Raw genomic sequence first — 21,920 nt, forward strand, 5'->3', positions numbered from 1 at the left:
TGAGCATACAGTTGCCATGGGTTACAGCCAACAGCCATCACTTTGATATTTGTGTGTGTGAGTGTCTATATGATGTGATAATTCTGCCTGAGGATGATCTGATTGATTGAAACATTACACAGGGACAGTGTGTGGTTTCTTTTTGCCATCATGACAGTGGTTTAGTCCGGCACCCACTGAGCTGTTTGACTGTACAGTTTATACTTTTTCCATGTTTTGACATCATCCAGGGGCCATGTATGTCAGTGCAACATATCCAGGATTTGTTCTACCAACCAACCAACAGACCAAGTAACACCCATACAGCCCTTTCATTAGCATGGCTAAAGATGCAGTAGATTTCAGCATACGCTTGATTATAGACAGAAATTAACAGCTTCTCTTCATACCCATTGAAGTAAACAGTCTCTGATTTTATGTCTCTGAGGAATGTGCTGTATTTCATTATTGTGTAAGTAGCAGTATATTATGTGCAAAGAGCAAAAAAAAAAAAAAAAAAAAAAAAAAAGCATCTCATTTGTGTCATTTTGTTGCTTTATTACACAGTAGAAAAAATATTTGCACTTTCAAGATGACATCTTGACATCTGTACAAGATGTTATTCATTTGTAAAAATACATATTTGCAGTACATCTGCACACTGTGCAGGAATAATTGTTTTTAGAGTAACATTGTTTTGGTACCATGACTGAAAGGAGCAGGCATATCCCGTTTTTGGAATTTGTAAGGCAAGAGTAGAAAAAGGCAGGGTTAAAAGAGGCCAAAGAAAAGATAATCCATTAAATCCAGAATGCTGTGCAATGGAACAAAGGAGCATCTTTCCAAATGTTTGTCTGTAAATTCTTGAGGTCCAAACTGCAGTTTATTGTTGGATTTCCATGGGACAATCAGTTTTCATTGTAGATTTCCACCCTGTAGAAAGACACAATACAGACAGTCAATGTTTGTTACAGCTTTTTAGTAGCATTTTTACATCAGTGAATGTTCAGCTGACTATAGATCTACTGTTGGTGGTATTAGTGCTCAGGCAGGCGCGTCTCTCTTTTACCTCCTTCCTCATCACAAGCTCATGCTGTATAATTGGATTCTGGATGTTGGCTGTGCGTGTGGTCTGACCAGCACTGGGAGCTCTCAGCCAGTGCGCTGGATCACTGCTCCGCCACAGGGAATGTTTCTAAAGCAGCATGTTGTTCATTTGTAGCTTCCAGCCTCATCTGGGCGGCAGTGAAAAACAGAAGAGATTAGCATCTTGGAGCAGCTCAGACAACATGCTGTTTGGACAAGACAACAAGCTGAGTTATGGAAGTTTATATAACTTTCTATATATAATGTTATATAAGTTATATATTTGTCATATGGTCAAGAAATCCCACATAATGAGAAAGTGACTCCACTGTATATACAGAAGTTTTATTTTTCAAAAAAGTCGACTAAAATTAATTTTGTAAAACAGGTGGGAATTAAGCTCTTAGCAAACATTACTCAGATCAGAGTAAATTTGTTGGGCACTATTGTCAGTTGTTGATTAACACCACAGACTGTAAATAAAGACGGCCGTAGCCTCTGTGACATCACCCACAGGTTTATGAAGAGTGCTTTTGAAGCTCAGAGTGAGCTGCTCCACCGTTGCCATCTTGGCAGTGCCTGGTCTGGCCTAGTGTCCCAAAATGAGACTCCTTCAAGAGACTTGATCCTACTGGGCTCCAGACTAATTTTACAATGAACGAGTGCAATTCTACTCACCTGATCAAAGGTGACCATTGCTCCATGACCTTTTTCTTTGGAAGACGCTTCATCTCGCTGTCCACTGCCCTCAGTTAGCGCCCCGGTTGAAGTGCTCCAGCACAGTGGTGTTGGTTCTCTCAAACAGCCACTGCTGGCTGGGGGAGGAGGGGTCGCACGTGTTCATGAAGACTCGCCGCTCGCTCGGGCTGCTGTCAATGCAGCTGTTACTGACGGGGTGATACAGACTCTTATCCTGCAGGAAAGATGGTAACAGCCTGAGTAAACTTTATCTTTACACATGGCATTTATTTCCTTCCTGATGTCTGGGTCAACTGTCTGTACTTTTTTCCCACTGGTTTGTGTTATTTTTACTGCTATCTTGCTGGCTACAGCGTGATATGTTGGGTAAAACTCCTGGGTAGCTTTTGTGTCCCAGTACATGGCGACCCAATGTTTCAAATGGTCTATACTCTTTTTTTAAATGAAGAACTCACTTAAAAAATTGCTTTGTTGTTTACACATTCTTACACATTCAAATGTTTGTTTAGCGTGTTAACTGAATTGTCCCCTGTGTGTCTTGTCTCTGCTATTTTATCACTCTTTGTTCACACTGTGTTTGACATGAGGAAGCCAGTTTCTATACTGAGTATCCACAGTACCACAGCCTCAGATGTTTTTCACTGAAAATCAAAAAAATAAGAATGAAGTCCATATGTTTGCTATTTAACAACACCTTCCTAAGTAATGTTGCACTACAGGATGAAGTGCTCTTCACCAAAAGGTAAAGCAAAAGGTCCTGCAGGTTTAGCTTTGGAAAAATAATGATCCTGAAAAGCAAAAAATATATGTGGTCAAAAGGGTTCGTTATGGTTCTTCTTTGCTGATGAATAAAGAAGCATCACAAATGATCTTATGTCCTTTCTTTGGTAATGTAGTCCAAGGGGATTTTACACAACCTCCTGTCTCCTGTGTGACTTAGCCCCGTCAATTACTAGTGGAGTTTTGAGTTCACAAAGAGCTGCATTGGTAATGCATTGTTGTTTGTAACACCTTTCACCCTACACAGTCATTTCATACATTTTTAAGTACATTTAAAGGTCCCATATAGTAACTGAATAAAAGTGTGAAATTGGGACCTTTTAAAACCACTTTTGGACTTTGATGCCCCAGGTGTTAGCATATAAAAACATGCATCACTTTTTTCAATTATTCATCATGACTGATCTGTTTTGTTCAAACAAAAGCTTGATGCCGTCCGAATATTTTAAAAGTCACACACTCACCAAAAATCTTCACACTATAGCTTTACAGAAACGGGAGCTGATGAAGTGCAACTTGTATCTGCTGTTCATGCAGCTTTCTTTTTTTCTCACACTTAATTAGATGTTAACAGATGGCCAGAGTAATCCTGATGATTCATTAATTAACTAAAATGATGCTTAGCTGACCAAAGAAACCACAAAAGCAGCACAGTTGGAAAGCTGAGAAGAAGATACAGGAAAAAATACCACCAATAACCCCCGTACCTTCCTGTAGCGCCACAGCTGGTTCCCCTTCATGCCGTGACAGTCGTACAGGGTGACGGGGCTGTTGTGGGAGACTGCATCAAAGCAAACCTTCCTTGTGTGCATGGGGTCCCCCACTCGAATATCCTCCCTCCAACCAAATGTCAACACCTGTAGGGAACATATATCAGCTGTAACCAACATCAGACTGTTTCTGTCCTCCCTTGCTCCTCCTGAAATTTCTACCATTTTGTTTTTCTTGTTGAGGGATTCTTTGTGGACATGTTTCCTACTTGAAGGGAGAGTATGATAGTTGTGTATATGTTGGATAGATTGTAAGGCTCCAAACTAACTAAATCACTTTTGTGCATTAATGCAACTTTCCTGAGAGTAGGTACCTGAGTAGGTTGAAGAGGTGACAACTTAAAGGGGCTACCTGTAGGTTTTCTCTGCCACCAAACGTAGTTTCTCGTCAGGAGCAGGTGGTGGTGATGTCACTCTACAAGAGCTTTGGCTATTGTTGCATTTACAAGAGAGGAGGTGATAATATACCCTCTGAGCAGTGCTAGGTCTTCAGAGCAGACTGGGGGCTACAGTGAGTCGCCGCCGGATCAGTGATGAGATGAGCCGGGACTAGCTGGTTAGCGAGCTAACTGTTCTAGACTGGTAAACAGCTGTTAATGCTAACGTTGGCTATGTAGCAATAGCAAAACTTACTAATTTTAAATGGGTAAATTGTCAGTAATGATGACGCTTAGCACACAAGGGCAACATTCACCATTTCCATTAAATAAACTTCAACCACATAATTGTAAATAAGATGTAGCATGGAACATTTACCATGTTAGCTGGCATGTTTTCTTTTTGTTTTTTTATTTTTATTTTGAGGACTGATGTTTAGTTGCAATTGCTTTATGTTATCTTTATGTTAGCTTGTGAGCCTGCCAATACAATTTACACACCAACACAATACACAACATCACAATCTTGATATGCATATATTTTGATAACATGCTAATGCTAAGCAAGTTTCAAGCATCTAGCAATTAACATGTGCACAGGTGACATCAGCTAACATCAATGCACAACCTGACTGTGCAACCTGTGTGTGCTTACTAATGTGATAACTGTACAGTATGTCTGGAACACAGATATGTGGTATCCAGTGTAATGTGTAAAGTCCCACATCTGCATCCACTCTGTTATCATCCATGGCTTTGGGAATAATAAGCCGTCATTTCACTTGTTAGAATATTAACATGAAAATATTAACATCAGCATCTGAAGCTGATTTGGTCATTGGCTTTACAGGTATTCTCCCATGAAATTAAGTTTTGAACAAGTCAATATGTTGGCTGGGCAGAAGATGAAAATTTATCATTAAAGGATTTAATAAGATTCATCATCTTGGGGCCATAGGTCATAGCATCAAATTTCATGGCAATGCAAGCAGCATATATTGAAATATTTTACTTTAGGCCGAAGTGGTAAATCAACTGTAATTGCAATTCCTAGAGCCATGCCAAAAGAATGGAACAACTGAACAAAGTAAACGACTTTGGCTTCCCACATATCATTTCAGAGCATCAGTCCTTTAACATGCTTGTTTTATAATCCTTATTATGCAGCACTGCAACCGTGCAACAAGAAGAGAATGTTGTATAACTGTACATTTGAAGTAGCTCCAAGCTCTCAGGACATGAAATGGAAACCCCATTGGAAAGTTTATAAGAGAACATATAATGAATGACCCTCACCTGTCCATGGCTCCAGCCCACCTCACCCCGCCCTTTCACACAGCTCTCCAGGCGGATAGGGCTCCCTGACACAAAGTGTTTGATCTCCATACACATGTTGCTACCAACGCTTCGTATCTAAAAAAACACAAACATAAATCCAGTTACATATCCAGTCTTAGTTGGGCAGATGTCAATTGGTTCGTTGATCTTTCATACACGGATGACTGTGTATATTCCTGAGTGTTCTGCCTGCTGTTTGTTGCCCACAGCACGGCCCAGAGACATGCTCAGCCCAGGTAGTTTGTGGTTTACAGGAGGAGAATGAATAAAGAATGTTTTTATTGCAGACATGTTTCATCACTGATTCTCTTCTGTTGTTACCACTGGGATTTTTATCACCATCTCCATCCTGATGCACACCCCTCTGCTTTCAACTCGGATAATTCCCAGTAGTATTCCACTTTTTTTATACATGATACGTGCCTTGTGGTGGTCACCTTTGTATCCAGTGCACTTTATTGCACCATGCACTGTTTGCACTGCCTGCAAATAATTTCACAGCCAAATCCAGAGCAGAAACTGTTGCCCCGCCTGTTTCCTGCTTCAGGGACTTTGCTCCATCCACCTCAGTTGGACTTGCTAGTTAGGGAAAAAGGCTTTAGGCATTAAAAAAGTTTCCCACAGAGTAAAAGCTGTTTTAGAAACTGCTGACATTTTAAAACAAAACCTGAACTTTTTTTTAAAACTTTGCTTTCAGCTAAGGGACATCTTTATTGATTTTTATTTTCTCTTTCTTTGACTTTTCTCTTTTTATCTGAAATAATATGAAAGTAGACGACCTCCATTAGTCATGAACAAACTTTAAATGAACATATTAGCACTGACAGTGGGTGGGAGTTCATTAACTTATTATCAGATGACTTCACTCTCCCACGCACCTGTCACTCAGGTGTGCATTAGAGCGTATACAGTACATCTCTGAGATGAAGGAAATTTGCTGCAGGAATAAATTCTGATGTTGTTATGAAACCAGAGATATACGACCTTTCAGAAGAAATCTGAGCTGTTAATCAAAAGTTTTGAGTTCAGTTGGCTGATTGTTGCTGTGCATGCAGGTAAGGTTGAAGGCACACATTTCCAAATCTATGATAAAACCTCATACGTGAAACAAACCTAATCAACTTTGGACTTAATTTTCCAACACTTTCAAAGCAGTTTCATGAACCTACCTCTCCCCAGGCAGCAGCAGGAGGCTCCACCGGCGGGTAGTGTTTGGGCAGATCCCAGGCCACCTTGTTCATGAACCACTTGAAGCTCTTGCAGTTGAGCCGGTTCCTCAGCTCCTTCTGTGCCGTCATGTCTCCTGCCGACAGGTGTCGGTACTCGGGCCGACGCTGGTAGACGTATTCAGCGTATTCGTCCATCCACACCTCTGCCACACGTTTTAGGTTCTGAAATCAGAATCAAGTCAGGTGGATAGATTAAACTTCTTCTCCAGACATGTTTTGAACTACATAAAATCCTCTGCTATGATCAGTATTTTGTTTAAAATTGTTTTCCCACATAAAGACTGAAAAAAAGGAAAAAAGGGGCTGAAAGCACATCTACTCTTACTCCCTCATTGAGAAACCAGGATCAGGCCTTGAGCCCCACCCACCACCAGTGCTTGCACTAGGTTAACAGGTGAAAGAGCAGAGTATCAAGATGGTTAGAGGAAGAACATCAGCCACATGTTTGAGCCTCAGTAAGACCCAACAGTAGGTGTAGTTATTTGTTTCTGTTGTTTGTTAGCTTTCAACCGACAGTGGCTGACAAAGTGTCAGTGGTTGTACTAATGGAAACTATGGCTCTCTGTACTAAGACTGTCATTGATCCGCTGTAGTTCAAGATGGAAATCCTCAGTCATGGTGTTGACTGATTATTTTGCTCATGATTTCTCTTGTATTATATAAAAAACATCATATAGATGTGTTAACAAAGGTAAACACTTGATTTTCATCGGAGAGGGTCTTTACTTCACTGAACGACCTACTTTTTTTTAGCAGGGATCGCAAAAATCTCACAGAATGTCTCTGAGCCTCCCACAAATAAACATAAAATCCCACAATAGTGAGGATGATCTTGTGGACTGAGTGTTTACATAGTCTGCTAGTTCTATTGCAGATTAGCCTCAGGGACTCTGTCCTGACAGTGGCATCCATTTCATGCCTCAGAATAACCCAATATGACAGCAACAGTTTCTACTCTGCTGCATCTTTGAAAACTTTTTCCCATTGACATTCACTTGGAGCAAACTGTATTCAAGCTGAAGTAGTATATCACTTTAATAAAAAAAATATAGCAAATAAAGAGGTATAGCCCTCGATTTGTGCAGAGGAAAAGGCTGAGTTCATTTTTAGTAAATGTTCTTATGTAAATGTTCAGCTTTATGTGCAGGGTTAGGCTGATTCAGGGCCATCAGCATTCTACTGAAGTCCAGTTTAAAGGCTGTTGGTCAGAATAAAATAAAGCAAAACAAAGGCCAGCGCCTTTCTTTGGCTGAGCCAAAGCGAGCCAGGTCTCTGCTGTGGCAGAGGCATGCATAATGAATGGTGTGCGGCTACACCCCGGATGATTTAGCGCTTTTAGACAATTTCCCTTTCTGTGTTGGTGCTTTGAAGGAACAAAGAAACCTAAGCTCATTCTTCACAGTAACACCTGCAAAGGCTATAAGTCGTAGATAGTAGACACACTGTGCACTGCCGCCTCTCATCTGGTGGTCTTTTGTTATGGGACACTGAGCGGACTGTAAAGTGCTTTAACACATGGAGGAGAAAGAGGAGAGTACTTAGTAAAGGACAGGGGAAACAAAAACAATGCCATTTGTTACGCTGCACCGCTTAAAGGCTAGCTCTCACAGTAGGGCGATGTGTGTTCATGTGTACAGTGCATGTGTTTGCAATGTCTAGTGTTCATGTGTGAGTTTATTTGTGTTCTTGAGCTTAATTAGAAGGTTCATTTATTCCATCTTGAAAGCTGATATATTCAGTTCTATTCAGCTACTATTTTAGTTCAGTTTCACCAAACATTTACAAAAGTTTGGTGAAGTTGAGGGACGCAGATGTTGTTTTTACAGTTTTTTTGCTCTGTGTGTGCGTATGTGTGTGTGTCTGCATGAAATGACTTTTCCCGACTCCTGAATATTTCCTGAGCTAAAATACATTTGGTCTCACATTAAGCCATATTTCAGTGCAACACAAAGCCAAATGTGTTGTTTTTGTAAACCAAATTTAACTCATTTAAATACTGAAGAGCCTCGTGTGTGTGTGTGTGTGTGTGTGTGTGTGTGTGTGTGTGTGTGTGTGTGTGTGTGTGTGTGTGTGTGTGTGTGTGAACACTGGAGAATACTATTACCATTAAAAGCTGTTTTGCCGATAAGATGTCACTTTTTTTTGCAAGAATATAATTGGATTTTACTTCATTTGTTGTTTGTTTAATCAAGAAAAAGAAGAGTAACCCCTAAATATAAATTGACTGAGCCCAACCAGATACTGTATTGTTTCTGTCAAAGAGCTTTGCTTTAAAAGCTCCACAACACCTGACAATGGATATTTGGACATGATGAATTGAAAGTATCAATATGAATCAGTCGACCAGCTGTGAAAGTTAAGTGTTTAAAAGTATTTTATTAGTGCTTAAAGTTATGAATAATTTAGGACGTACTGCTTGGAGTGACAGGTGAGTGAGTGTATGTTTGCAACAAACTGGCATGCACCGAAGTCTCGGCTCCACCCACCCACGCCCCACCTCTTTGGCCATTGTTGGGTTAGCAAGAAGTTCGGTGGAGTCGCGCTCTGCTGTAATGTCAGAGCAGCCAACTCTGAGTTTCAAAAGTGCTCTTCAGTAGCCTGTGGGCTTCAGGGTCTGTGTCCATCTTTATAATCGATGCTTGGACTCTGTGGGTCGGGGCATTGTCGTCCTGTTTCTCCACTTATTTTTCAGGTTTTTCCTTAAATTTGTCGACTATCTCTAGGTTCCAGTTTTTTGGTAGAGTTGCAGGCGATGTTGGACAGGTGGTGTACCCAAGGTAGCATGTAACCTAACATACACACAAAGGTCTGGAATAGATCAAACTTTAAACAGCTAATACAGATCCAATACACTTTAATTAGCCCCGCCATCAGTCTTACAGATTAGTTCTACTTACAGTATAAAACAATCCATTGTTGTGTCGTTACTTGGATTTAACAGAAGCGATGTGACGGCATTACACAGACTCTGAACCCTTGTATCAGACTGTTATAGAAGATCTGTCACTGATCTGGTGTATTGCATTTCATCACAAACCGTGGAGGCGCACAGTGTAAAGAATTACCTTTGCCAAGCTGATCCCACCAGGGACCTTGTAAGGGACGTACTTCCTGTAGATGTGTCCTACCCTGGAGCAAGGGATGTCCTCCATCCGACCACCACACATCCACACCTACGGAGACACACACACAGAAATCACTTTCATCAGCTGGATCTCTGTTGTATTTAGAAACGTTGTCCATGTTGAGATCCAAAGACATAAAACTGTGAAAAGGTAGAGGAAGGTGAAGGAAGAGGGATGATCAAGGAGGCAGGATGGCTCAGAGGAAAGGTGTGAAGTACAGTGGGTCTAACAGACTTATAAATCCTGGGAGACTAAAAGGAGAGGGGAGTGAATGCAGAGGGAGAGGCAATAAAGATGAGATGGCAGGGTGGTGGAGGAAGAAGAGTCAGCACCAAAACCAAGATTATGATATAATGGTGACGTGACTCTGCCTGAGCAGCAGGGGGGTCAGATATGATAAAGAGCTGCGTTAAGTATCTTATGTATGACAGTGTTTAAACTTGGTTGGTATTAGAGAAACATAAGCACAATGGCAAGTGCAAAAGCTGCCAACTGTAAAAGCTTTTCAGGAAAAGAAGGCATGCAGTCTCTTTGAATATTTTTTGACATTGTAGGATGAGGTTTTAATAGGTTTTAAGCATCCTAATGTGCTTGTCCTAAGTAAAAATAAACCTTCCTTCTCAGCAATTTGCCACATTTCTTCTCCTTTTGCTTGTCTATCTCTCATATCCCAGCAGTGGCTCCTCATTTTAATCCCCCAACTATAATGAATACAACAGCGATGATTCTCTTTCTTGGCTGGCAATGTCGAAAACAGACCTTGAGAAAGAAAGAGAGATGATGAAGAGGATGGAGAAGAAAAGAAGGACTTAGAAACGGCAAGCGAGATGGAAAAAAGGGGGTTTTGTTTTGAAGACAATGGCAAAATGAAACTTGGGGAGATGAAAAGCAGGATTTAAACACGACTACAAACAAGGAAAGTATGGACAGAGAGAGGTGCAGTGCTTCCAAATTGCTTGTGCAGAGTATAGAGGCCTTTAATATGTAAATAGGATTTTTGTTGTTTGAAGGTAGGAGTCAGGCTGAAGCTGTGGGGAGTTCGAGAACGTGGACAGAAATAATTGAAGATGAAATATGCATATTTTACATGTGACTTCATGGTGTATGACACAGAGTTCAACAGGGGTGTTCAGATAGTGGTTTACCTCCTGTCCACATGCCATGACCTGACTTCAGCAGTGCAGTTACAAGTGTGAACATATTATCATACCTATTGTAGGTATGATGTATTATAGGTATATAGTATTTACTCTGTATTTACTGCTACGCTGAGTCGCTTAATAAGGAAGTAAAGATACACACACACAACAAAATATTCATTCATCGTTTCACTTTCAAACTTTGTCACTCACTTGGATTCCATCCATCCATCCATCAATCCATTTTCTGCTGCTTATCTGGTGTTGGAACATGTTGGCAGCATGTCAAGCAAACTAGTCAAGGTGTCCCTCTGCCCAGCAACATTTAACTCCTCCTGGGGGAACCCAAGGTGTACCCTGGTCAGATGAGATATATAATGTCTCCAGCATGTTCTGGGTCTACTCCAAGACTTCATACCATTTGGGTGTGCCCGGTAGACCTCCAATGGAAGGAATCCAGGAGGCCTCCAAACCAGGACCACCTCAACGGGCTGGATGTCAGAGCTCCCCATCTCTAAGGCTGAGCACAGCCACCCTGCTGAGGAAACTCATTTCAGCCGCTTGTATCTGTGACTTCATTCTTTTGGTTACTACACAAAGCTCATGACCAAAGGTGATGATCATGGTCACTTGGATTGACTTTGTATATTGTTAGAAAACATTTTACCACCTGGGGATAATTTCAAGCACCGGCTAACACCGTGCTATTAAACCATCCAGCCATAACCAGCAAGTCCTCATGACCCCATGTTGACATCATTGTCACTGCAGCACAACCACAGTCTCTCTGGTCTATTACAAATGGAAAAAACCTCCAGAACCAGTGAACCAGCTCAGATCACATGAGGGTACAACAGCTCAGCTGATAGCGAGAAACTACAGAACAACAGAATTCACTCCAGCTGATGAATAAAACATACTACTGCAAGACAAAATCCAGATCTGACTTAAAGTGCAACAAACTTGAGTTGTCCCAATTGGTGTCTAAGTATAAATAAAACATCAGTGCACACGGTTCAGTATACACTGTATTTCAGTGGGTCTGGTCATGTGTCTGCTTCCACTACATGTATAATAATGACTAACAATCACTGACTCAGGCATTTAAAGCTTCAAGGTTTGTACTGGCTCCTGCACTAATCTGAATGGCCTGGTCCTGTGGTTTTACATGTTAAAGGTCCCGTATTTTACACCGTTCCAGTATTTTATCAGAAGTGTTGATATCCATTAAAAGGTATAAAAAAAAAATAAAAAAAACATTTCTCTCTGGAGCTCTAGCAACAACAGGTCAGTTAGCCAATTAGAAAATAAGTTCTGAGCTTCTCTTTTGATTGGCTGACTGTTTTCTGAGTGATCGAATAAAAAGCAGATTTTCAGGTAAACACTGAGAGAAACCAAATCCTGCAAGGATGGACAGTGGGTCCAGGAGGGCAGAGCTTGGGGCATGGCTGAGGGCTGTGACTGCTTTGCTGTGAGTGTGCATTTCTCTGTGGACTGAGTGCTTTGATACTTTCACAGTATTTCACAGTTAACTGCAAAATAGCTGCTAGACCTATTTTATAATAAAATTTAAAAAAGACATGGAAATCTCACTTTATGCAATATGGTACCATTTAATTTGTGTGTACAAATTGTTTTGGTTGCTGGGTTTGAGGACAATAAAGAAAGTTGGTAATAGGCATGGTGAAAGAAAATCTAACCATAAGGTTAGTTTTCTCTGGCTAGAACAGACTGTTTGATTATGTTGTCATGGAAACAAGCATCAAAAAACTAGTGCCTTCTCATTCTAGCATTATTTTACCAATCATATCACTAGCTAATATGGGAGGGTTCATGTCAGTAGTCCATCAATCTGAAATTCTGAATGCTATGGAAAAAAAAAGAAAAAACAAGAGAAAGTTTTCCTTTGCCAACTTTTACTCTGAATAACCCCTTTTTTGGCTCAATCCATGGAGGTTTAATTATTTGTGCCCGCAGAGCAGCTCTGTCTCTGTGAACTGTTTGCATAACTGAAACTCCAATCTGCCAGAGCAATATAAACGAATCCATCATCGGTTTTATGCCATGCACTGTCATCTCACTGTGCATGTAAGGTCATATTTCCTCCGCACTCTGTGAGGCTGGAGGTTGTGACATTATCTTGCTGTGTGAGCTGCAAACACTCGGTGCTCCCACACCAGTGTCACCAGGATGGGGCTTTAGATTAGCTGTACTGCTGAATGAAGAGATTGTGTTTCACATGCGAGCAGGGCCTGGCTGTCTATGGGAGCAGCAGTTTGGTTGTAAGGATTAGTATGAGAGCCTGTTAATCTTCTCACCTCAGGAGACTGGCTGTCTGCGCTGTATCAGCTAATGGGGATCTTAATAAAAAGGAAACCAAATTGAATATCTGAGGGTATGAAGTAGACTTAAGAGGCACAGCTAGGTATGTGCTGATAGCAAAATTTAATAGTATGATAATCTTGACCAAAATAATAACCTTGGTTTGGGATGTTATCTCAGTAATTACTTAAATAAGATGAAAAGCTTCAAAACAGTTTTGAAATAGAAGAGCTTTTTAGCACTAGGCTCTGCCCCAGGTTCACGGCTGGTGTTAGCCAAAGCCTATCATTCATCCACACAGACAGCTTTAAATGTGAGAAATCCTCACCTTTTGCCCGTGGCTTAAAACACTTAGATGCATGGTCATCCTTTTAGATTTCAAGGTTAAGGTGGAATTATACCTCTGGCATCTCAGTGTATGCTGGTCCGGTCACAGGTGCCACCGGTGTAAGAGTTGATTTATCATTCACCACCACAATGCCAGGCAGATCAGATGATCAGATGTTGTGAAAATTATTTTTTCAAGATCTCAAAGTATGTAGAGTGGTACCGAAAAGAAGGTGAACTGAGTTTTTCTCTGTTTTTTGACTTTGTCTGTACTTTCAGATGTACTGTCACTATTAGCTTCGGTACAATTGCTTAAAACGTGACAGCAAAGTTTGTCATATTCTTCTTATATGACCCACAAGATGATTTTCTGATTTTGCGCTGCTGTTGCCAGGATGCCACAAAAATTCAGAGTCAGTGTCCAACAACAGATGTTATAAACAATGTATTATGATTAGGTTTAGACACAAACAACTTAAGGTTAGAGAAATGTGGTTGATCATGGTTAAAAGTGGTTTGAAGTCGATGCGGAATGGGAACAATGCCAATCTCTTGAAGATGACTCTATAAAGGAGACTGTCTCAAATCTAAAAATCAAGTTCATAGGTCGTTTGTGAAGCAGATTATTATGACCCATCGCGCCGTTTTGTTGTGTGGTGACATCTAGTGGTCGTAGCAATTATGACGGGAGCAAAGTGCTGTAACTGTGACTCAGGATCAAGATCTTTTCCGAAAAGAAAATAGTTTTAGTGCCAAAACCTAACCAAGCCATGAGCGTCCATGTGTTTATTAGTGTAACCATGACAACCAAGGTCCATATTCCTGCTGCCGTATGGGCGCTATTTCAGGAGACACCCTGATATGTATGGTTGTTCAGGTTGGAGGACTGGCTGCCAAAAGGGTTGAATCATTTGGTCCATGCATTTTCTTCTTCTTCCAGCAGTAGAATTTATTGTTCCCAGTAGAGAAAACATGAGCCCTGCTGCTGAACCTGGACATAAATGTGAAGAACCATTATATTTGTTTTCAAGGCTACATCCATGCTAATACGATACATTTTAAAATGCATCATTTTTGCTACGCCTGACGTCCACACTACTCTGGACTTTTCGAGCCCCTAAAGAGGAAACATATGCAGAGTAGACAAAGTGCTTCCTGTTTACACCACCACATGCATGCCCAGTGCACACATGGTCATGGTCATGTGATATGTGTTTTTAAGCATATTAATATGGACAAAGATTATTTCTGATACAGAGATAAAATGCTCGTCTGGAGATTATTTTTCTTTTAAAACGCCATTTTAAAAGAAATGGTTAATGGTTAAGATGTGGATGAAAAGCAGTCAGAGGGAAATTCTAATGAATCTGATGGGGAACATTAGAAATTAAAGCGAGATGTTCAAGTCAAAACGAAGGCAAATTCCTAGTTCATTTTAAACAAATAAAGACTTGAGAGAACAGATACATAAAACCTTTGATGTGCCTGAAGTCAGAAGAGACAAGGATTATGTCATTGCTCGGGGAGAAGTGTGATCTCCAAGACAACATCATTTATTATGTTTATGACCCCGATGCAACAGTTAAGGGCTAAAAAAGCTGGTTACAGAATGTTGAGTACCTTCAAACACTAAAACTGCAAAAATGAAAATGAATTTTTACCTTGAAGGAGATCTCGTACTGCTCTCCCCCCCAGATCTCCAGACCCGTGTCATATCCTCCCAGCTCCCAGAACCACTTCCTGTCCACAGCGAACAGTCCACCTGCCATCACAGGTGACCTGCGGGACACATGAGTGACATCAAACAATCATCACTTCTGCAGTTCATTTATGTGCAGTAGCTGTACTCAAAACCATCACATTCACATACAAAGCATTCTTTTTTTTTACTTAGTTCTTCAGAACAAGATGAAAGACTTATTCTCTTCACTAACAACAAACAAAATGAGCTCATAACTTTGTCAGATTGAAAAAAAAATGACCAGAGACACAGAAAGAAATGAAATCAGATATAATCACCTTTAAAGGTCCCATATTTTCCATATTTTCGTGCCTTTCTTCGCAAAATTGCAGTGTGTTGTAAAATATAGTAAATTATGTTACCATTAAGGTTTAAATCCATTATTTTGTGGATAAATTCTACCTAATTGTAGGTTTTCTTTATTAGCAGAAAAATACAGTAATTTGATAAAACAATTTACAACAAATGGGCTCAAAAACTAAAATGAAACTAGATTTTGATGCAGTCTTCAAGACGAGTCACGAGATGATGAATGAACAGTGATCAGTGAGCCAATCAGAAGAGAGGATCTGAGTCTCTCTGAGTCTCTCTTCTGACTCTGAGTCTCTCCTCTGATTGGCTGACTATTTCCTGAGTGTTCACATAAATATATATGAGATTTCAGGTAAACACTCAGAGAAATCAAATCCTGCAAGGTTGGATGGTGGGTCCAGGTGGACGGGGCTTGGGGCATGGCTGAGAGCAGTGACTGCTTTGTTGTGACATCACAAAGTTCCAGAAGTCCTGACGGCTGGTTTTAAGGCTCAGTTTCTGAATACAGGCTGTGTGCATTTCTCTGTGGACTGAGGCTTTGATACTTTCACAGTATTAATATAGAACCTAGACCTGCTTTACAGTCAAAACAGACAACACAATATAGGACCTTTAACAACTGAAATGTCAGAATGTCTGCATCTGGTTAGGCTACTTTTTATTAATGGAGTTAATCAATTAGAATGAGACGTATTAAAACGGGTCACTATGCTGCTCTGGAGGAAGGAAGCTGCATCTATCCAGTGTGTGACTGAGGGAAATCAGAGAAAGGGTGATAAGAATGAAGAAACATCTTAGATCATGTTCAGAATCTTCACCATGCAGCTCTGTGTCACATTTCTGCTTCCTCCCAGTCGCAACCAGAAGTGGCATATTTACCATTTTGGAGTAATGATTGTTTGAAACATATTCTTTCTCCTTTTTTTTTTTTTTTTTTTTTTTTAAGAGGTTGTTCTTTTCTGTGACGCTGGGTCCCCACTGCCAGCGCTCACAACAACTGTCATATAAAACAGCACTTGCGGTGTTAGCCCACTATTTCTCTCCAGATAATGACGGCGCTCTGAACAATGCAGAAGCAATTAACCCACAGCACAGCACTGTCTGCTGTGACAGGCTCTGTGCCGGGCTTGTTAGCTGTTGTGTTGCTGCTGTACTTGATCATAGCTGCTGCACACCTGAGGCAGAGAAACTGGGGCAGCAGGTGCAAACAGTAAAACACACGCACACACACACACACACACACACACACACACACACACACACACACACACACACACACATTAGATTTCTTGCGGGGAACTTCATCAACTAGATCTGATCCTTAACCCCACCGACTCTCTCCACCACGTGCCTTACTTCAGCCTTCCTAATGTAACATTAATCTTGACGATCAGTCAAAACTCAAGTGGATCTTCCTCATCTTTTCATCCCCCAGAGAAATTATGATCCTCTTCAGTGCAGAAATATCACAACACACACACACACACACACACTTGCATGTACAGCTGGTTGTCATAGTTACAAGCTTTTCATCAGGTAGATGTCGGAGGCAGCCAGCAGGTAGTCTGCTCTGACCAAAGTCATCCATTAGGAGGATCAATTAAAGGGAGCTACTGTACTGTCAGCAGTGAGAATCGCTCCAGGGCTTCCCACACCACATGAGCAGTGAGCTCACACACGAGTCCCGTGGTCATAACAGCCAGGTACCTGTTTTCCTTCTCCAAGGGTGAAAAGGACGAAGTAGCAGTGATTACAAAAACATCTATTTTTCTTGCTCATTATTGTACCTTATTATTTAATAGTCACTGTGTTTATTTCAGTCTGCTGTAGCACTTAGAATATTACTGATGGAGAGACAGTGTGGAGGCTGTGACCAAATGATAAGTAAAATTACATTTTCCTAGTAATTTTGCATCATTTGCAGAACTCAAATAACAACAATATAACAACCTGCAGTGAACTATAATTTCAATTTTATTCGAACGAGGAAAGGGGGAAAAAAATTGACAAAAAAAAAACAGTTTTCCCTGCAGAAGAACAGCAGCTTCAGTCTTATGTCACTGTTTACACTGGAACTTTGGCCAGTGTTGCTGTGCAGTCAGACAGTATATAGTCAGTTATTGTGATGCACATACACTGGAGGAGAATCTTTCAGTCACAGAGATACATGGACCGTCATACAGTCTGTGTAGTGATTAAAATGTAATTAATTTGAATGATAAGAGAGGCATGAGATTGGTGACTTAGAAACCATGACTGAAACATGTGTGGTGTGGACAGGGAGCTAGGTTCCCACAGACTGAGAGGCTTTTACTGTGAAGCAGCTGCAGTCAGATGATATGAAAAGTGTTTGCCCGGAATAACACTCCACTGCTCTAAAAACATTAGTCTAAATTTATATTAGTATGAAGTTGAGTACAGAGGATCAGTTTGAAACGTTTTTGGGGAATAGACTTAATTACCACCGAGACAAAGCAGAGCAGAGGAGTAGATGGAGCAACCAACTTTATACATTTCAGCTTTTGGTGTGTGTTGTGTTACTTAAGACGGCTCATACTGCAGAAACAAAATAAAACTCTGCACAGCCCTAATTACCCTGGTTAATTATATTATTGTCTATTGTGGATGGATGAAATCTATTTCCCACTTTTTCTTTTCCAGCTAAAGCATAAGAAGCACAGATATGACGTCCTCCCCTCTCACAGGTGGCAACGAGGGGCAACAGAGGTAATTTAGGACATTTAATCAAAAAATGTAAAAATGCCCTGCTGCAGCTGCTGAAGTGGTCGGAGCCTACAGTGTGCACATATTGACAAGGAAAACAGAACCATGAGTGAGAGTTTGGCACGTTTTTGAAGGTGTTCCGCGTTAAAGTGGGAGAACCACCGAGCACAATGTTTAATTCATGTGTTGACACAGTCTCTATAGTTAAAAGAGCCCTGCAGTGAACCAGTCGAGTGGCAGCTCAGGGGGGGTTCTTCCCCTGTTCTGCCCAGTATACGAGCAAATGGCTTCCCACCCTCCAGGGCCTTGAGAGGTAATGAAACACTGGCTTTGAGTCTGTCTGCGCCTCCTACACATATCTGAAACACCAATCTAAATGAGGTGGGGGAGTGAATGTATGTGCGGAGGGTTGTTAGGGGACGTTGTTCTTTGCTAGACAGACTCCAGTTGCCTTGTTAAGTGAGGATCCAACATCCCTGCCTTACAGCTGCACAGGGGACTGTATTGGTGATGAAATACAATTCAGGACGTGCAGTTTGAGTGAACAGTTTCAAGGCACTTTAAACACTTCACAGTGGATTTTACAACTCGGAAAGTTGTCATGGTGGCATTTATTTCATCTCTGTCACAACAACAAAGCCTTCACATTACAATGTAACCTACTGAGAACATATGCTTTTATTCAATTGGCCAGTGCAGCCCCTTGCCAGATGACGTCATGTTGTGTTGAACCAAGTTCAAGCTTTTTGTTAGACAACCCTGCATTAGCACCACAAACCGTGTCGACTAAGGCTCCACACTGACGAATGAGAGGCCTGCAATTCTTTCACAGAGGCTTCATGTCGGTCTGAATATAGTCTAACACTGAAGAGGAACAACAACAGAAACTGTAAATACTTCTTGCCCACTGAAATATTCAGTTTGACATCATCAGCAATAAGGTCATGAGCAAGATCAGCTTTGCTGTGTGGACAACATTTATAACATTAAAGGTCCCATGTTTTATATTTTTGAAGTCCTTGCTCTTCAACACAACTTCAAACGAAACTTTCTGTCCTTAAGTCACAGTTAGCAACACAACTTTATTTACACTGTCTTACCCTCCCACAGACAAAACCAGATCAAATTCTTACTGGCTTTTAAAGCTGGGTGGCCATATGGTTGTGTGGAAGCTAGAGGAATGGCAGAAGTAAGAGACTTTTTCACAGGTTTTATTTATCACCTCAGACTTTATAAAAAAGAACAAAACACAATTGAATCCCATTTTCACAAAGCAGGACCTTTAAGGTGTGTCCAGTGTGTGCTTAGGGCATCAACTGACATTTGTCGAACGACACAATGCTGTATGACGGAACTGGTCTGTTGCACTAAATGATAAGCCTCACAAACCAAAAGTCATCCTGGCCTGATAGAGGAGCTGAACTTTCTCTTATTTTGACTCAAATCATATGATAAAATTAATGGTGCATCCTGACAGGAAAAACAAGTGAAACATCAGAAAAAAAGAACAATGTGTGGCTTTTAATAGATCAGCTCTACTGATGGGGAGATGATGCTAAATTAAAACCTGCTGGAGGAGTAAGAAAACAAAGATCATTAAACCCAACTGGGCTTTGAGGACTGTCATTTGCTTTCATCCAAACAAAACTACTGATGTTATGATGATAAGTCGCTCAGCTGTCAGTCTGTGTAGAGCCCTCAAAATTTTAATGTGACATGGGAAAGGTAACATTCACTGCATGAGAAAATGGAAGCATATTGTCACTCACTCAAAGGGTTCACTGGGGTCGTCCGTCAGCAGCTCCGGCGGGATGGGGATTCGTTTGTAGTACATTTCCCAGTCAAACGCTCCTCGCATGGCGTCCCCCGCCTGCGTGTCGTAGCCGAAGTTGTCATGGTCGATCACATCAATCATCGGACACACAATGGCCTTCCTGTTCTGGGCGATTCGGTCTGAGAGACAGAGAGGAAGGCGGATGGTTGGTGTTTCATTCAATTAAAAAAAGGAAGCCATTTCACTAGTTTTAAATGAAGGATTACAGCAAATACAAACAAAGCTTTATTTCTACAGGATTTACATTTGTGTTTGCGTGTATTAGAGTATCCCTCATCAACAGTGGTAAAGGAGGAAGACAGAGAAGTCAGAGAAAATACTTGTGTATACATGTTTTTGTGTGTGTGTGTGTGTGTGTGTGTGTGTGCGCGTGTGTGCGCTTTGCCCTTCTTTCTCTGAGCTCTTGACGCACGTCAGAAGCAGATCGACCGCTGCTGAGAAAAGGTTGCCAGTCTGTTGACGCGGGGCCCTTGGTGAAAATGGGCTGATGAGGGATAAGCACCTGATGTAACAGCTCCTGCTGCCATCTCCACTGCTCATCACTCAAAACTTTTGAAATGAGTATTTTTTCAACAGGGCCTATCTTTTGACCTGTGGCACTGATTTCTCCCTCCACACCACTTCCACAAACGTTACAGTACACACAACACATAAGATTAACATTGGACCAGAACAGCAAAATCATACAAAACATTTTGATAACACACAAGAACATAAGTATTCTGAGGGAACCTGGGATTTTTATAATTTTCTTTCTTGAGATTCTTTACCACATATTTAACACAAAATGCAAGCGTTCGCAAGGTAACGTGTCAGGATTCAGACTTACATTTTCCTTGACTATATGGTGTTCAGATTAAAGGTCCCATATTTGACATGGTTCCTGTTTTAAGTGTTGATAGTTCATGAGAAAATTTATTTGTGGTTTAAAGAACCAAAAACCATCTCAGTGTAGCTTTACATCTCTTCTCTCAGGCTTCTCTCTGGAGCTCTGGTAAAAACAAGCCAATCAGCCAATCAGAGGAGAAGTTCTGAGCCTCTCTCCTGATTGGCTGACAGTTTTCTGAGTGATCAAAAAAAAAAACAAAAAAAAAAACAGCTGGTTTTAAGGCTCAGTTTCTGAATACAGGTTGTGTGCATTTCTCTGTGGACTGAGGCTTTGATACTTTCACTGTAATATTTTGGAACCTAGACCTGCTTTATAATCAAAACAGACAAGACAATATGGGACCTTTAACAACTGAAATGTCAAAATGTCTGCATCAGGTTAGGCTACTTTTTATTAATCATTGAATGAATCTGTGAGAATGAGACGTAAGCAGACATCCATGATATTCATCATCAAAATATGGCACCTTTAAGTACTGTAAGGCCCTGGTTCTTCAAGTGTGCGTTTTTTCCCTTTCCTCTTTTGAATAGGTTGTTATATTGTTGTCATTTGAGTTCATGCAAATTTACCAGAAAAATGTAATTTTACTCATCATTTGGTCACAGCCTCCACACTGTCTCTCCATGAGTAATAGTGCTACAGCAGACCGAAACAAACACAGTGACTGCCTGTTCATGTTACTCACTGGTAGACACGTGACTTACTAACGTGCACTGTGTAAACAGATTGACATTAAGGTAATATGGGTCATAAAGTTTGTTGTGAAACAGTTCCACGGTGGGATGGTGCCACGCTGAGAAACAGAGCACAATACGAGTCCTTAATGGAAAAAGGGTAATTGAGAAAGTGAGACCAGGAGTGAGGCACTCAGCCTCACGGTAGGGGTGGTGTGTGTGTGCGTGTGCGTGTGTGTTTTGTGTGTTTGTGTGTTTGTAAGTGTGTGAGTAGGAGTATATTTATATATGTGACAGTGATTGGTTCTGTGTTTGATAAAGAAATCTGACAGCAGTAGTAGAAAGTATCTGCTCTACTTCAATTTTTGAGACGACCTTGAGGGTGAGGACGTTTCCAGAGTGAGGAAGTTCCTAAAAGTGAGGACTTTTCTGAGAACTGAGGAATTTCTTTTGAAATTGAAGCAATTGTTTTGGAAAGTGAACTTTTTGGAAAGTAAGGGATATTTTGGAAAGTGTGGACATTTTTGAAAAAGAAAAATTTTGAACATATCTGAAATGAGAGAGAGAACGTGAGA

At 40.9% G+C, this 21,920-nt stretch overlaps 1 protein-coding gene across 1 annotated transcript in view; it reads right to left on the bottom strand.

Annotated features, from left to right (window-relative positions):
• Positions 1-516: 516 nt before the first annotated feature.
• LOC139637262 (polypeptide N-acetylgalactosaminyltransferase 10-like) overlaps positions 517-21,920 on the bottom strand; it is a 70,187-nt gene continuing 48,783 nt past the window's right edge. The window contains exons 6-14 of the mRNA XM_071505823.1: positions 19,718-19,901; positions 14,833-14,950; positions 9,324-9,431; positions 6,199-6,420; positions 4,988-5,104; positions 3,252-3,401; positions 1,744-1,978; positions 1,049-1,214; positions 517-912 (exon numbers count right to left, since the gene is read on the bottom strand). Of these exons, the coding sequence (XP_071361924.1) occupies positions 1,814-1,978; positions 3,252-3,401; positions 4,988-5,104; positions 6,199-6,420; positions 9,324-9,431; positions 14,833-14,950; positions 19,718-19,901 (1,064 nt within the window). The 3' untranslated portion in view covers positions 517-912; positions 1,049-1,214; positions 1,744-1,813. The remainder of the gene's footprint in view (positions 913-1,048; positions 1,215-1,743; positions 1,979-3,251; positions 3,402-4,987; positions 5,105-6,198; positions 6,421-9,323; positions 9,432-14,832; positions 14,951-19,717; positions 19,902-21,920) is intronic.

Source organism: Trachinotus anak, unplaced genomic scaffold (genome assembly GCF_046630095.1).
Source record: "Trachinotus anak isolate AG129_WGS33_773 ecotype Australia unplaced genomic scaffold, CSIRO_AGI_Tana_v1 ptg000020l, whole genome shotgun sequence".
NCBI classification, from domain to species: domain Eukaryota; kingdom Metazoa; phylum Chordata; class Actinopteri; order Carangiformes; family Carangidae; genus Trachinotus; species Trachinotus anak.